This window comes from Nanorana parkeri, unplaced genomic scaffold (assembly GCF_000935625.1).
Source record: "Nanorana parkeri isolate BGI_ZX_2015 unplaced genomic scaffold, ASM93562v1 scaffold17, whole genome shotgun sequence".
NCBI classification, from domain to species: Eukaryota; Metazoa; Chordata; class Amphibia; order Anura; family Dicroglossidae; genus Nanorana; species Nanorana parkeri.
This window is the reverse complement of record NW_017306285.1, coordinates 2,560,807-2,579,071: the sequence shown is the minus strand read 5'-3', so window position 1 is coordinate 2,579,071 and position 18,265 is coordinate 2,560,807. Positions and strand designations below refer to the sequence as shown.

At 48.2% G+C, this 18,265-nt stretch overlaps 1 protein-coding gene across 1 annotated transcript in view; it reads left to right on the top strand.

Annotated features, from left to right (window-relative positions):
* The window catches only part of NKAIN4 (Na+/K+ transporting ATPase interacting 4), a 31,744-nt gene extending 17,963 nt beyond the window's left edge, over positions 1-13,781 (top strand). Inside the window, exons 3-7 of the mRNA XM_018559987.1 lie at positions 468-548; positions 1,406-1,603; positions 3,908-3,968; positions 4,293-4,377; positions 13,751-13,781. Coding sequence (XP_018415489.1) covers positions 468-548; positions 1,406-1,603; positions 3,908-3,968; positions 4,293-4,377; positions 13,751-13,760 — 435 coding nt within the window. The 3' untranslated portion in view covers positions 13,761-13,781. The remainder of the gene's footprint in view (positions 1-467; positions 549-1,405; positions 1,604-3,907; positions 3,969-4,292; positions 4,378-13,750) is intronic.
* Positions 13,782-18,265: the final 4,484 nt, after the last annotated feature.

Below are 18,265 nucleotides of genomic sequence, written 5' to 3'. Positions count from 1 at the left end.
CCCCCCTTCCCTGCCTGCTTCTACTATGGCCAATGGGACAGAACATTGGCCTGCTGCTGCAGTTGGATGGTTTACCCACCAACAAAATGGCGCCCACCGCACAGCAATGCCATTGAGCCCAATGGAACCATACAAACGCATTTCCCTTTAAATGAAGCATGCTCCTTTTTGAAGTTGGGGGGGGGCTGCTTCGCCATGCCACATGGGGATGCCCCGCCTCCCTGCCTGCTATTACTATGCCCAATAAGACAGAACATTGGCCTGCTGCTGCAATTGGATAGCTTACCCACCAACAAAATGGCGACCCACTGTTCAGCAATGCCATTGAGCCCAATGGAACCATACAAACGCATTTCTAGCACCTTGCAAAAAAAGAAGTTGGTGACAGGGTCTCTTTAAGTATTTACCAGCGTGCCGGATACACACTGACCCTGGCTAATCTCTTCTCTCCCCTCTCTTGCTTCCAGTACGCCATCTGGGCTGCCGTGTGGGTGACCTGGAATGTATTTCTGATCTGCTTCTACCTGGAAGTGGGCGATCTGTCTAAGGTAAGTCACTTCATGTCCTAAACGGCACCTCTGCTCCCCCCCTTGAGCCGTGACACCACAGTTCAATTAATTCAGTATGACCCCCCCAAATATTGGCACTGCATATTTGGATGTTGGGGGGCATGACCACAGCTCTGACCCAGGGCAAAGGTCAAGGCCTCGTGTTCCGGAGGCCTCCCAGCATTTTACTGACAAGATAAAGAGTACATGCAGACGCCACAAGGTGCTGTAGGAGGTCACATGACTTCCCTTTATTAATTATGAATGGATGAAGCATGTCGTGCTGAGCGATAATTACTTCATGCAGCCATCCCCCGCTCTGATCTCTACTGGATACATATAACACACACGTGTCATCACCTGTTCCATGTACATACCAAGCCGTGTCCTGCCTGCTCCATCGCTGAGGACCCCATTTGCCAACATTCCACGTCCATCTGTCGCTGCGCCGCGTCTGCTTTTCACATCCGGTTCTGCCACTTGGTATAAATATTTCACATAGTTGTGAATCCGATCACTGAAATCCCTGAGGATCCCTGGTATAGGGTGACAACGCTCTGTCCCCGTCTCCCAATGGGCAGCCGTGCGGTCACCCGTCACATGGACTCCCAGATGGCTGTTTTTTTTAACACACATTACACAGAGATGGTGCACTGTTGTCACCATCAGTGATCGCAACCTGAGAACTGCAATGGCCGCCATCGCTGGAGTGCATGTAGACAGGAAGTGGCTGCAAAGAAGCTGCAGGAGAGCCATTGACATTGTTCACCACACAAGCTCCTCCCCCCCCGTCATAGATGAGAATGATATAGAAGTGTGATCTGTACATTGATGGTGGTTGTGTTTTCTGCTCGCAGGACAGCGACCTTCTGACGTTCCACGTGTCGGAGCACCAGTCATGGTGGAGTGAACACGGACCCGGCTGTATCAGGAAGGAGGCCCCTGTGCCTGGCATGGCCAGCCTGGAGAGCCACTCTTACGTATCGGTGGTTGGGTGTGCCATCGGGTACCAGTACATCGAAGTGTTACACAGTGCCACGCAGATCATGTTGGCGGTAAGTTCAAGATTGATGTTCTTCCCAATGGTGGCCATGGTTCCCCCCCCCCATTATGAGGAGCTCCCACCATCCCCGTGCTGAGTTCCGGGTCTGTACACCTGCTGTGCCCATTATGAGGAGCTCCCACCATCCCCGTGCTGAGTTCCGGGTCTGTACACCTGCTGTGCCCATTATGAGGAGCTCCCACCATCCCCGTGCTGAGTTCCGGGTCTGTACACCTGCTGTGCCCATTATGAGGAGCTCCCACCATCCCCGTGCTGAGTTCCGGGTCTGTACACCTGCTGTGCCCATTATGAGGAGCTCCCACCATCCCCGTGCTGAGTTCCGGGTCTGTACACCTGCTGTGCCCATTATGAGGAGCTCCCACCATCCCCGTGCTGAGTTCCGGGTCTGTACACCTGCTGTGCCCATTATGAGGAGCTCCCACCATCCCCGTGCTGAGTTCCGGGTCTGTACACCTGCTGTGCCCATTATGAGGAGCTCCCACCATCCCCGTGCTGAGTTCCGGGTCTGTACACCTGCTGTGCCCATTATGAGGAGCTCCCACCATCCCCGTGCTGAGTTCCGGGTCTGTACACCTGCTGTGCCCATTATGAGGAGCTCCCACCATCCCCGTGCTGAGTTCCGGGTCTGTACACCTGCTGTGCCCATTATGAGGAGCTCCCACCATCCCCGTGCTGAGTTCCGGGTCTGTACACCTGCTGTGCCCATTATGAGGAGCTCCCACCATCCCCGTGCTGAGTTCCGGGTCTGTACACCTGCTGTGCCCATTATGAGGAGCTCCCACCATCCCCGTGCTGAGTTCCGGGTCTGTACACCTGCTGTGCCCATTATGAGGAGCTCCCACCATCCCCGTGCTGAGTTCCGGGTCTGTACACCTGCTGTGCCCATTATGAGGAGCTCCCACCATCCCCGTGCTGAGTTCCGGGTCTGTACACCTGCTGTGCCCATTATGAGGAGCTCCCACCATCCCCGTGCTGAGTTCCGGGTCTGTACACCTGCTGTGCCCATTATGAGGAGCTCCCACCATCCCCGTGCTGAGTTCCGGGTCTGTACACCTGCTGTGCCCATTATGAGGAGCTCCCACCATCCCCGTGCTGAGTTCCGGGTCTGTACACCTGCTGTGCCCATTATGAGGAGCTCCCACCATCCCCGTGCTGAGTTCCGGGTCTGTACACCTGCTGTGCCCATTATGAGGAGCTCCCACCATCCCCGTGCTGAGTTCCGGGTCTGTACACCTGCTGTGCCCATTATGAGGAGCTCCCACCATCCCCGTGCTGAGTTCCGGGTCTGTACACCTGCTGTGCCCATTATGAGGAGCTCCCACCATCCCCGTGCTGAGTTCCGGGTCTGTACACCTGCTGTGCCCATTATGAGGAGCTCCCACCATCCCCGTGCTGAGTTCCGGGTCTGTACACCTGCTGTGCCCATTATGAGGAGCTCCCACCATCCCCGTGCTGAGTTCCGGGTCTGTACACCTGCTGTGCCCATTATGAGGAGCTCCCACCATCCCCGTGCTGAGTTCCGGGTCTGTACACCTGCTGTGCCCATTATGAGGAGCTCCCACCATCCCCGTGCTGAGTTCCGGGTCTGTACACCTGCTGTGCCCATTATGAGGAGCTCCCATATCTCTTTAAGGTGGACTGTCCCTTTAAGAGTGTGTGGCGGTCTCCTCGCGGTGTCAGCGGTCCTCATGTTCTCGACATCGTTTCCTCAGAAGGATGAGGAGGAGGATGATGAGGAGGATGATGAGGAGGATAACAGAGATTATTTCTAGAACTCACATTTACAATGTTACTTTTGCACTCTGGGCCCCGCCCCTCGCTGTGCTGCCCCATGCGCGCCTTTCCAGAGGCATGTGACCTTTCCATGTCCCGCAGGGAGTCTCCCTGATACCGAGCATTCCTGAACCAATCCCCGGCCATCCTCCCCTCCAGCTGTGCCGGGCCCGGCAATACATCACTGGCATCATATGACACGCAGCCCAGTGCCGGGAACGCCTGCTGCTGTCCCATATTGTCATTCTTGTGTAGGGCATCCCCCTGCTGGATGAAGGCTTAAAGTGGACCTGTCATCCTCCATGCTACAAGCCTGAGTTTAGCTTTCATCTGATGTGTACCAGCTCATTATTAAGACAATGCTCCCTGTCACTCTGCTCTCTCCTCCTATCAGCATGCTCCAAGCCTGATATCTACCCTTCAGCTGGTGTGTATCATCTCAGTATAATGGGAGTTTGCAGTGAGCGGTGAGCCGATGGAAGGATGCTCCTCGTCTAATCTCCCGATTCTTCTTCTTCCCCAGCTCCTCGGCTTTGTCTACGCCTGTTATGTGACCAGCGTGTTCAGCGAGGAGGAGGACAGCTGTGAGTATATCCCTCTGTATACCTGGCCACACCCCAGTGTCAGGGCCCGCCTGATTGGATGGATGGTTGAGGTGTGGTAAAGGAGATTGTACAATCGGATTGTATGGTGGCCATCTTAGAGGGGGAGGAGCCTCCGCAGTGATAGATCCGGGGCCCCGGCTGATACCCCGACCTCCTCCCATCACCAGGACGGGACATCAATAGTTAGCGTCACGTGTCCCTCCATTGACCCAGATTCCGGTCCATCCCCCCCGCCTCTCTGCTCTCCCCTCCTGTCCGCCTGCATGCCCGCGCCATTGTTTGGTTTGCTTTTCTTTCTTTCAGTTGATTTCATTGGTGGATTTGATCCATTCCCCCTCTACCATGTCAATGAAAAGTCCCATCACCCGCTGTTCAAGCAGAGCTATTTGTAAGTATATGCTGTCCAGTACCAGCCAATCAGATCAAGGCCAGGGCGGGCGGACTGACCAATCACATCTTTCGGGGTAGACTATGACTGAGGCAGCTGGAGCTCCAGGGAGTTTATAAAGCCCGATCCCATAGTACAGCGGCCCCACGTATATCATTATTATAATAAAGCAAGCGTGCAAATACAACCTGTTACCTTCCTCTGGCTGTCCACAGTCAGCCGCCAGCAGGAGCCCAACTCACTTTCCTTGTTCTGACCCCGCTCACCTCTTCTGGGGATCTCAGTCACCTGACCACTGATCCTAGATCCACTCCACCACCAGCAGTCACCTGACCGCTGTACTGATTCCTGATCTTAGATCCACTCCACCCCCAGCAGTCACCTGACCGCTGTACTGATTCCTGATCTTAGATCCACTCCACCCCCAGCAGTCACCTGACCGCTGTACTGATTCCTGATCTTAGATCCACTCCACCCCCAGCAGTCACCTGACCGCTGTACTGATTCCTGATCTTAGATCCACTCCACCCCCAGCAGTCACCTGACCGCTGTACTGATTCCTGATCTTAGATCCACTCCACCCCCAGCAGTCACCTGACCGCTGTACTGATTCCTGATCTTAGATCCACTCCACCCCCAGCAGTCACCTGACCGCTGTACTGATTCCTGATCTTAGATCCACTCCACCCCCAGCAGTCACCTGACCGCTGTACTGATTCCTGATCTTAGATCCACTCCACCCCCAGCAGTCACCTGACCGCTGTACTGATTCCTGATCTTAGATCCACTCCACCCCCAGCAGTCACCTGACCGCTGTACTGATTCCTGATCTTAGATCCACTCCACCCCCAGCAGTCACCTGACCGCTGTACTGATTCCTGATCTTAGATCCACTCCACCCCCAGCAGTCACCTGACCGCTGTACTGATTCCTGATCTTAGATCCACTCCACCCCCAGCAGTCACCTGACCGCTGTACTGATTCCTGATCTTAGATCCACTCCACCCCCAGCAGTCACCTGACCGCTGTACTGATTCCTGATCTTAGATCCACTCCACCCCCAGCAGTCACCTGACCGCTGTACTGATTCCTGATCTTAGATCCACTCCACCCCCAGCAGTCACCTGACCGCTGTACTGATTCCTGATCTTAGATCCACTCCACCCCCAGCAGTCACCTGACCGCTGTACTGATTCCTGATCTTAGATCCACTCCACCCCCAGCAGTCACCTGACCGCTGTACTGATTCCTGATCTTAGATCCACTCCACCCCCAGCAGTCACCTGACCGCTGTACTGATTCCTGATCTTAGATCCACTCCACCCCCAGCAGTCACCTGACCGCTGTACTGATTCCTGATCTTAGATCCACTCCACCCCCAGCAGTCACCTGACCGCTGTACTGATTCCTGATCTTAGATCCACTCCACCCCCAGCAGTCACCTGACCGCTGTACTGATTCCTGATCTTAGATCCACTCCACCCCCAGCAGTCACCTGACCGCTGTACTGATTCCTGATCTTAGATCCACTCCACCCCCAGCAGTCACCTGACCGCTGTACTGATTCCTGATCTTAGATCCACTCCACCCCCAGCAGTCACCTGACCGCTGTACTGATTCCTGATCTTAGATCCACTCCACCCCCAGCAGTCACCTGACCGCTGTACTGATTCCTGATCTTAGATCCACTCCACCCCCAGCAGTCACCTGACCGCTGTACTGATTCCTGATCTTAGATCCACTCCACCCCCAGCAGTCACCTGACCGCTGTACTGATTCCTGATCTTAGATCCACTCCACCCCCAGCAGTCACCTGACCGCTGTACTGATTCCTGATCTTAGATCCACTCCACCCCCAGCAGTCACCTGACCGCTGTACTGATTCCTGATCTTAGATCCACTCCACCCCCAGCAGTCACCTGACCGCTGTACTGATTCCTGATCTTAGATCCACTCCACCCCCAGCAGTCACCTGACCGCTGTACTGATTCCTGATCTTAGATCCACTCCACCCCCAGCAGTCACCTGACCGCTGTACTGATTCCTGATCTTAGATCCACTCCACCCCCAGCAGTCACCTGACCGCTGTACTGATTCCTGATCTTAGATCCACTCCACCCCCAGCAGTCACCTGACCGCTGTACTGATTCCTGATCTTAGATCCACTCCACCCCCAGCAGTCACCTGACCGCTGTACTGATTCCTGATCTTAGATCCACTCCACCCCCAGCAGTCACCTGACCGCTGTACTGATTCCTGATCTTAGATCCACTCCACCCCCAGCAGTCACCTGACCGCTGTACTGATTCCTGATCTTAGATCCACTCCACCCCCAGCAGTCACCTGACCGCTGTACTGATTCCTGATCTTAGATCCACTCCACCCCCAGCAGTCACCTGACCGCTGTACTGATTCCTGATCTTAGATCCACTCCACCCCCAGCAGTCACCTGACCGCTGTACTGATTCCTGATCTTAGATCCACTCCACCCCCAGCAGTCACCTGACCGCTGTACTGATTCCTGATCTTAGATCCACTCCACCCCCAGCAGTCACCTGACCGCTGTACTGATTCCTGATCTTAGATCCACTCCACCCCCAGCAGTCACCTGACCGCTGTACTGATTCCTGATCTTAGATCCACTCCACCCCCAGCAGTCACCTGACCGCTGTACTGATTCCTGATCTTAGATCCACTCCACCCCCAGCAGTCACCTGACCGCTGTACTGATTCCTGATCTTAGATCCACTCCACCCCCAGCAGTCACCTGACCGCTGTACTGATTCCTGATCTTAGATCCACTCCACCCCCAGCAGTCACCTGACCGCTGTACTGATTCCTGATCTTAGATCCACTCCACCCCCAGCAGTCACCTGACCGCTGTACTGATTCCTGATCTTAGATCCACTCCACCCCCAGCAGTCCCCTGACCGCTGTGCTGATTCCTGTTCCTAGATCCACTCCACCACCAGCAGTTACCTGACCACTGTGCTGATTCCTGATCCTAAATCCACTCCACCACATATGAATGGCCGCTCACCAGATGGCACACCCCCTCCCCCTCCCCCCACACCTGGGTGATTAGAGACCAATTGAAGCTTGTGTGTAATGAATCCAGGTTCAGGTTATCCGCAGAATGTCAGTGGTTGTCATCCGTCGGATTCCCCACTTGGAATGCCGATCCTCAGTTGTCACCAGAAGAGTACAGACTGCACTGAACACTCGATTTCATAAAACTTTATTAACACCGGATGTTTCGGCTCACATGAACACAGGTCATGTGATGACACTGGTGCCCCGAAGCTCCGCCCTACATGAGACATCCTCAAGAGCCACAGGCCCTTAATATATATAATATAGTGACCACAGCTGGTATTTCATGTGACAAAACATAGAAACATTGTATATGCTCCAAAAATCGTTGTAGGTGGTCTCCCATCCAGGTACTGACCAGAGCCAAACCTGCTTAGCTTCCTGAATCAGACACGTCCTGAGCAACACGGCCACAGATATCAATGGTTCATGTATGAGAGGGTTTATAGCCGAGTGATCAGACAACGAGCTCATACGAAAAATACAAAACAATAAACTAGATTATTATTTCCATCCTTAATATATATATAAAAGAGTGACCACAGCTAGGATTTCATAGGACAAAACATAGAAACATTGTATATCCTTGTAGGGGGTCTCCCATCCAGGAACTGACCAGGGTTCATTGTGCTTGGCTTCCTCCTGAGAAACATGGACATGGACATCAATCTAAGCTGTCGCTGCAGTGATAGAAGTGCAGTGATAAAGTGCAGTGATAAAGCGCAGTGATCAGACTACGAGCTCATACTAAAGATGCAAAACAATAAACTCAGTGACTATTCCCATCCTTAATATACTGTATATAAAAGAGTGACAACAGTTAGTATTTCATATCACAAAAGATGGAAACATTGTATATGCTCCCAAAAGTCTTAAGCGGATCTCTCATCATAATACTGACCAGAACCAAACCTGCTTAGCTTTCAGATCCAGGCCCCCTTTTGACCATAGACGTCAATGTCCCCTGTACAGGAAGGTTTGTCCCTCTGATCAGCCAATGAACTCATACTAAAAATACAAAACAATATACTAAATTACTATTACCATCCCTAATATATATAAAAGAGTGACCGCAGCCAGGATTTAATAGGACAAAACATAGAAACATTTTATATTCTCCCAAAAGCCACAGCGGTGTCTCCCATCCAGGTAGTGACCAAGGCTCATCATGATCAGTTTCCAAAATCAGACATTTCCAAACCAATGTTGGTATAGGGATCAATGTAAGCCGTTACAGCAGTGATAAAGTACTGATCAGGCAATGTGTTCATACTAAAAATATAAATCAATAATCTAGATTATTATTACCATCCCTAATATATATAAAAGAGTGACCACAGCTAGGATTTCATAGGACAAAACATAGAAACATTGTATATCCTCCCAAAATCCAGATCTCAGGGGCGTTCCCCATCTAGGTAGTGACCAGGGCTCATTGTGCTTAGCTTCCAGAACCAGACACCTCCTGAGAAACATGGCCATGGATATCAATCTAAGCCGTCGCTGCAGTGATATCGCACTGATCAGACAACGAGCTCATACTAAGAATACAAAACAATAAACTGGATTATTAAGTGGAACTGAGCATGCTTAGCTTCCAAAATCATACAACTCCAGAGAAATGAAGACACAGATGTCGAGCTGACCCAGGCGTGAAGTGTTTTCCCACTGATCCGACAAAGAGCTCATACTAAAAATACAAAACAATAAGCTATATTTATCACTGCTGCAACAGCTTACATTGATCCCTATGGCCACATATACAGTATATTAAAGGAGAACTATGAGGGGGGTGCTTTCCACTCACCTCATAGTTCTAGCCGACCTGTGACAAAGAGAATGTCACAGGTCGGCTCAGTAGATCGGGAGGTGAGCGAACACATACCGGCGTTCGCTCACCTCTCGATCCTGTCACGGCTCTCTGCCGTGACAGGGGAGGGACTGGATATCAATCTAAGTCAGATCATCAGTAATATCGCACTGATCAGACAATGAGCTCATACGAAAAATACAAAACAATAAACTGGATTATTATTACCATCCCTAATATATATAAAAGAGTGACCACAGCTAGGATTTCATAGTTAAAAATAGGTCTAACTAATGCCATACCCCATACTATACCATACAACATAAACTCTGTATTGACTTCATATTAATATTGAAATGCAGTCATGAAAACAAATGAAGACAAATAGACACACGATGGTTTCCATGGTAATACATGCCACAGATCAGCAGAACAGTGAGTACACAGAGGGGATTTGTTTTTTTTCTGGTTAGATGAGAGTTCTGGTTAGTTGAATTGTGGATAACAGAGAGTTTACTGTATATATAAAAGAGTGATCGCAGCTAGTATTTGACAAAACATAGAAACATTGAATACCCTCCCAAAATCCAGAAGGGGTTCTCCCATCCAGGTACTGACCAGAGATGAGCCAGTATAGCTTCTAGAAGTCAAACAGCTGATGGGAAATAGGGCCACAGACATCAATCAGGCATCTAAGGTTTGTAGTACTGATCAGGCAATACTTTATACTACAAATACAAAACAATAATCTAAATTATTATTCCCATCCTTAATATATGTATGTAAAAAAGAGTGACCACAGCTATTGTTATCCATAACAAAACATAGAAACATTGTATATCTCCTCACAATCCATAGAAAGCTAATAGCATCCAGTATTCCAGGGGGGTCTTCCATCCAGGTACTGACCAAAGATGAGCCTGCTTAGCTTCCAAAACATGACACCTGCCAAGGAACGGTTTATAGACATCAAGACCGCTCATTTCCAATCCATAGAAAGCCCAGAAAGGGGTTTCCCGTCCAGATACTGACCAGAGAAAAGGGTGCCTAGCTTCCAAAATCAGACTCAGCCATAGCACTGTGGCCAGAGACATCATGTTGTCAGGTGATATGAGCTTAAACATTGTATATCCTCCCAAAAACCATATAAAGCCAGTAGGAGGGTATCCCATCCAGGTACTGGCTAGAGACAAGTCTGCATAGCCTCCAAAACCAGACATATCCAGGAAAACATGGCCAAAAATGAACCTGGTAGACAGATGACGTAATATCACATTGATTAGCCGATGAGTTCATACTAAAAAAAATCAAACCAATTATCCAAATGACTATTCCCATACTTAATATATAAAAGAGTGTATTTAATAGGACAAAACACAGGAACATTGTATATCCTCCTAAGGGAGGATCTGCCAAAACAAGAGGGGGGGGGTCTTCCATCCAGATACGAACCAAAGATGAGCCTGCTTAGCTTGAAAAACATGACACCGCCCAAGGATCAGTGTATAGACATCAAGAACACTCATTTCAAATCCATAGGAAGCCAGAAAGGGGTCTCCCATCCAGGTACTGACCAGAGAAAAGGGTGCCTAGCTTCCAAAATCAGACTCAGCCATAGACATCAAGCTATACGTCAGGTGATATGAGCTCATACTAGAAATACAGAACAATAAACTAAATCCCTATTCTCATCCTCTAAACCACAAAAGAGTGACCACAGCTAGTATTAAATAGGACAAAACATAGAAACATTGTATATCCTCCCAAAAGCCAGAAGGGGGATATCCCATCCAGGTACTTGCCAGAGACAAGTCTGCTTAGCTTCCAAAAACAAGACAAGTCCAGGAAAGCATGGCCCAAGACTTGAAGCTAGTAGACCAGTGACGTGATATCACACTGATTAGCCGATGAGTTCATACTAAAAAAAAAAAATAATCCAAATGACTATTGCCATACTAAATATATAAAAGAGTGACCACAGCTGATATATAAGATGTATATCTTCTCAATATCCATATAAAGCAAGAACAGGATCTCCCATCCAGGTACTGACCAGAACCAAGCTTGCTCAGCTTAAAGAATGTGACACTAGCCAAGGAACACAACCATAGAAATGGCTGTGGACCAAAGAGGAATATCAGATAATTAAAAAACAGTTCTTATCAGATTTATTATCAATAAAACAATTTATATTTCACTCATCATTCATAAATCCATCTAGTCTTAGGTATTGAGGTCTCCCTAGTCCTGTTACAACCCTCCAGTGAAAGGAAGGGGGGGTCATCTATAGCTATGAATTTTATACCCATAGGCTTTTTATTATAAGGCGGAGCACAATTGGCACACAAACTATGTCCCTACAACATTTTTTAAAATATAATTAACATGTTCCTTTGATCTCATGGAGGAGGTACGTAGACGACGTTCTTCTCATTTGGAATGGCATCATTACCAAACTCCTTTATTCCTACTTGCAGTGCCCGTGTGTTCCCAACAACATACTACAGTGCAGACCATACGGGAAATGCAAATCTAGACTGAGACCGGCATATAATAAAAATATTAATGGTATTCATTTCCAGTGTGATTAAACAGAGGAGATCTTTAACACTTCACATGTGGCTATATTGCTGTGAGTATTGCTGTTTTTGGAAGCTAATCAGGCTTGGCTCTGGTCAGTAGTTGGATGGAAGACCTCGTCTGGATTTTGGCAAGAGATCATATGTTTTGTCATTATAAATACTAGCTGTGATCATATATATATATATATCGATATATATATATATATATATATCTATATAGGAATAGTAATTCATTTTGCGCACTTGCTGCTGTTTTATATTTTTAGGATGAACTCATTATCTGATCAATGTAATATGACTTCTTATATGGGAGAGACTGATGTGGTGTGACCACAGCCACATATTCCTCCAATATAGTTCAAAGATCTCATTCGAAGCCAGGGCCCGTGGCCCCTGAGGACATCTCATGTAGGGCACAGCTGCAACATTTGGTTTGGTCAAGCCGGCATTTTACTGTTTTAACAAACTGGAAGTTCAGTTATATCCTTTATCATTGGATCCAAGTGGGGAATCCGACGGATGACAACTACCAACATTCTGTAGATAACCTGAGCCTGGATTCATTAGATACAAGCTTCTGTTGGCCTCTAAGCACCCAGGGGCCTGCCATCTGGTGAGAGGCCATTCATGTGTGTTGGTGGAGATCAGGTTGAAAGAAAAAGAACAAAGAAACAAACAGAAAGAAAGAAAAAGAAACAAACAGAAAGAAAGAAAGAAAGAAAAAGAAACAAACAGAAAGAAAGAAAGAAAAAGAAACAAACAGAAAGAAAGAAAAAGAAACAAACAGAAAGAAAGAAAAAGAAACAAACAGAAAGAAAGAAAAAGAAACAAACAGAAAGAAAAAGAAACAAACAAAGAAAGAAAAAGAAACAAACAGAAAGAAAGAAAAAGAAACAAACAGAAAGAAAGAAAAAGAAACAAACACAAAGAAAGAAAGAAAGAAAGAAACACAAAGAAAGAAAGAAAGAAACACAGAAAGAAAGAGAGAAACACAGAAAGAAAGAAAAAGAAAGAAACACAGAAAAAAAGAAAAAGAAAAACACAGAAAGAAAGAAAAAGAAACACAGAAAGAAAGAAAAAGAAACACAGAAAGAAAGAAACAGAAAGAAAGAAACACAGAAAGAAAGAAAAAGAAACAAACAGAAAGAAAAAGAAAGAAAAGACCCATGTTTATGGAGCTCAAACCTATAAGGAGGTTTAATACTCGTGGTGCAGCATTCCAGCTATATGGATTACTCTCATCTATGTGCAGATTGAGCTGTTTTAAGAAACAACTTGCTGCAAGTGAGAATGATTGGCAGATGGGTTGCGCACCACCTTTGAATAGCAGAAGCAGTCCTTCACATTACAGATATGTCCTTGTAACAGATATCAGCCTACGAGCCGGGCGCTTTTATAGCCTAATAGGTCATTCTGATCACTGCTGGGGGAAGTGACTAACAATCCATCATACTGTAGAGAACACAATCCATCAATACACTACAAGACAAGTGACAGCACAAGATGGAGAGCTTTGCCATGTGTGTAATCACAGAGGTGGTCAGTCTCCTCCCCCTGCGCTGAGTGACAACCAGCAGTGACCACATAAGTACTTTTCCAATAACAGGAATGTGATTTATATATATTTATTTTTTCTTATTTTATTTCCTATAGTAACAACTTTCATTTTTGTATTTCATGCGGTAGGTCCTCCACCACTCTTACTGTAAAGAATCCCTTCCTAAATTGATGGTAAACCGATCTACTTTCCCCATACACAGCTAACGTGTCCAGTAAAGAGACAATAATCATAATTAACATTGATCAATGATTCACAATCAGGTCACTTGCTTGTCGTCATAGTTTCATGGCATTTTCCACATCTGACTTTCTTCCATCTTCACCATAGGCCGGCGTAAGTGAGACGAGCGACAAACAAGTGCAGCTACAGGAAGTCTTGAGAGCCAGCACACAGGCTCCGCCTTCATCTGGACCACATACAGGGCCAGGGATTCACCTGCAATAAGAATCTGGACTGTGCATACCGCATGGCAGCAAAGAGACTATGGTGTTGGGACTGCGCACTACTGACTGTTACTGGGCCAGTGTCCCATGAGCACTGCTCTTCCTGTCCTCACCCACTCAGTTTCCTAGGCCCTCTGACTCCGCCCACATGTCAAACCCTTTGCTCTGCCTACAGTACTCCAGACGTAGTTCGCTGCCATCATCCAGTGGCGGCACAACCAGGTGATGATTGATGAGTTTTTTCCTTTAAGGTTTAATAAAAGTTGTCACATGATAGTTTACAGAAACAGGCTACACGTCATACTGGGGAGGTGAGGGGGGAGTCACTTATACATACTTTTGCCCACTGGGTGATCAATGTACATTGAAAGAATGTTACACTGTTATAGATATCAGCCCTTCCCCATTCTGAAGGAAACCTGAATAGGAGGGTCACTAAAACCAGCAAGTGCACCTTCTGTGTTCTAATGAGGAAAGATGCAGAAGAGAAAAACATGACCACTCAGTGGGAGGGTCAGGGTCATTATAACCACCTGGTGCACCTTGTGTGTTTTAATGTGGAAAGGTGCAGTACTTTAAAAGTAGTTTACTCCCTTAAGGAGCATATCACTAAAAACAGTCAGCCTTCATCTGATGCCGGATAGGTCTTCAGGCTGCTCATGGGTAGAACAAGTACTGGTGGTGGAAAGTGCAGCACATGGGTCACCACTTTCTACTACTCAATGAGACGGATCAGACAGCTAATGGGCCCAGGTGCAAGCAGAGACAGGCAGAGGTCTACTACTCCTGGTCGGGTTCTTCCAGGCTGTAGCCATGAACCCGGGGTAGGCATCACTGGCATTCCAGCTGGGGTGAAACTACAAATCTTATGTCTATCATACCCATGGCTGTCCATTTAGCAATGTCTCAGGGGGGGATGTGTAGTTTCACATCTGGAGTACAGAGGTTGCCTACCCCTGATCTATGATACAGTCTGGAAGAATGCATTAGCAGACATCAGCATACCCCTGCCATATACATACATCAGCCTACCCCTGCCATATACATACATACATCAGCCTACCCCTGCCATATACAGACATACATCAGCCTACCCCTGCCATATACATACATCAGCCTACCCTTGCCATATACATACATCAGCCTACCCCTGCCATATACATACACTGAGGGGCGCTATAAAGTGATTGGACCAAGAAAACCAGTGACATGTAATCATCATCATAGCCATCAGCATGACAGGTGACCATCTGCATCCTTGCCAACTGGCCCCCAATGAGCTGTTACAAAGTCGCCTGGCGATTTTAGATTCTAAAGCCTAAGGTTCCACCAGAGGTGTCTAGGGGGGGCTCAGCCAGGTGTGGCTCATTGACCCATTAGCTGGTACCTGCATAGTTCTGGGGTCTCTTCCACTATGGAATCTGTTTTCCTGCCTTCTCTTGAAAAGCTAGACACTTTCTAGAATGGAAATCGGATTTTATAAAGCGCTACCTTTTACAAAGTGGTTTTATAGGAGGAAAAGGGTCAACCCCAGCATTGTGATGTGGAATAGCAGAGCAGATGACAGTCAATGAGGGACATTCCAGACTGCAGCAGGTGTCCTAGTGGAAGCCACGAGACTGTAGGGCAATGCTGCCCTCTAATGGTCAAATAAGGGTACAGCATTGCAGCCTAGTGACCTTTACACTAAACAAATCTAATTCTACCAATGCATCTCTATGTACGGTATGACGATTAACAGACATGACAGGTGTAAAATGCTGTGATTTTGAAATACTTGCAGAGCCTTCATTTCCGGCTTTGAAAGGGAAAAATGACTTCCCTGTTTGCTAACGCAATGCACACTGGGATTGCCTTGCCACCAGAGCATTGCAGGGAAGTAGATTTCACATCACTGTGCCCCACAGAAGGCAAGTGGGATAGAAGAACCTGAAGGCGTTTCTCTTGTTTTTGGATGGGGAAGAGAAAGATGGGCTGTAGTTTCAGTATAATGCACAATGACAGGGCCTGACAATAAAATATGCCTTCCAGCTATCCAAAACCAGATCATTTCCTTGCGGGGCCTAGAAGACTATATTTCCTACCTGTTTGAATGCCAGCAGCACAGGCCCATGGAAAGCCACAGGCCCATGGAAAGCCGTAGACATTTAACAGAACTCAGACAGGTTTTTGTAACCAAAAATACTTTATTGAATACCACATCATTAATAGTTGAATAGCAGGTCATAAATAGTTAAACTACACAAGTTGGCCACGATGGCCATTGTCAAACACAAAAGGCACACAGGGCTACCAAAGATTAAGTCACAAAAAAAGCTTGCTGTAAAAATAGTATAAAATGGGGGTCTGGGTCACACGTCCACTTCGGTATGGGGACAGGCTGCCGTTGTGTAGCTGCATGTGGCACAACCCTATCAACTGGAACTGGATGCTTCCAGACAAGCTCCTTGTTCAGTGGTGGCTTGAGGCAGAGGGATCATGCTTGATGTATCCAGTAATGTTGGAGAGGAGAATGAACCTGCATGGCATTTGTAAGAAAAAAGGGTTACAGCTTAGAGCAAGGGGTAGGCAACTTTGCTGTTTACTACAATTCCCATGAGGCATTGCGAGACTAAGCCACAGGCATGGCTGATTACCTCCCCAGTGCTGCCCCTCCCTCTCCTGTGCTTCTGTATAGAGAATGTAAGGTTGATGTAAAGTCAATTCCAGGTAGTTGCAGAGCTGCAGTAGTCTGGTACCCCCTTGGAGTTGGAGGCATGAAGGTATATGCAGTTTCACTACTGCTGGGGCTGCCTACCCCTGGCTTAAGCTTTGCTTCTAGCCAACAGTCTAAATACTTATATGGTCAGCCCTGCAGAGATAGATGGAGCATTGCAGGACCAAGCAAGACTGATTGCTACTACACGCAACTTGTCTAGTTTACTCCATAGGGAGCCAATTGTTACAAATATATTTTGCCCTCAGGATTGGGCTACTACAAGTCTGTGCGGCACTAGTCTCAGATAACTGCCAGCTCAGCGTCACTGCATTCACAGTACGAGTCTTTACAGAGAAGCAATGCAGGATGTCGGGGGATATCTGCATTGCTTATCCTTAGTCAGGGGCTTGAAGTTTGAATGGCAAAGGCAGCCGGATGACCAGCATTTTCAGGTGTCATCAATGGCAACCTCTGGCTTGGTCAGGCTTTATTGTTAAGCCGTGTTCTAGCCCATTATACATGTAAAGCAGAGCTCCAGGGGGACACCAGACATTACTGCAGCTCTGCAGCACTAAATCAGCAAGCCCCCTACACGCCCTACACAGCAAGCCCCCTACACGCCCTACCCAGCAAGCCCCCTACACGCCCTACCCAGCAAGCCCCCTACACGCCCTACCCAGCAAGCCCCCTACACGCCCTACCCAGCAAGCCCCCTACACGCCCTACCCAGCAAGCCCCCTACACGCCCTACCCAGCAAGCCCCCTACACGCCCTACCCAGCAAGCCCCCTACACGCCCTACCCAGCAAGCCCCCTACACGCCCTACCCAGCAAGCCCCCTACACGCCCTACCCAGCAAGCCCCCTACACGCCCTACCCAGCAAGCCCCCTACACGCCCTACCCAGCAAGCCCCCTACACGCCCTACCCAGCAAGCCCCCTACACGCCCTACCCAGCAAGCCCCCTACACGCCCTACCCAGCAAGCCCCCTACACGCCCTACCCAGCAAGCCCCCTACACGCCCTACCCAGCAAGCCCCCTACACGCCCTACCCAGCAAGCCCCCTACACGCCCTACACAGCAAGCCCCCTACACGCCCTATACAGCAGCTCTGAAGGAAGGGCAGTACTGGGGAGCCAATCAGGTGTGCTGCAAGCATGTGTGCTGATAAGGTACATGATAGATGAAGTGTGCAGAGCGACAACCACACCAGTCTGCTATTGCTCTTACACTCCAGTAAGAAGCCTGAGGAGACACCACTGCATCCTTCCTATAGTGCAGGGGTAGGCAAACACTAGCTGTGGTGAAACTACAAATCTGACCATGCATCTGCCTCTAGGAGTCATGCCTGTGGCTGTCAGTCTTGCAGTGCCTAATGGGATTTGCAGTTGCGCCATAGCTGGAGGGCTGGAGTTTGCCTAACCTCTGCTATAGTGATGCCATTCCCTTGTCTTTGCCATCTAGTAGGACTAAATCCTAGGACCTGGATGGACAGAAATACAAGCCCTTGGCAAGTACACAGTGACTGATGCTTGTGTTCAAAGAGGACCAGTTACATCTACAGATGTGATGCTAGCCTGCTCTAGACAAGTGCCCATTCTGGAATATCCAAGTGATGGAAAGCATCTTATTTGGTCAAACCACTTGAGGTTGCGGCAGTACTTAGTGGGGACAGGTTATAGTTTAGGGGAAGGATAATGCA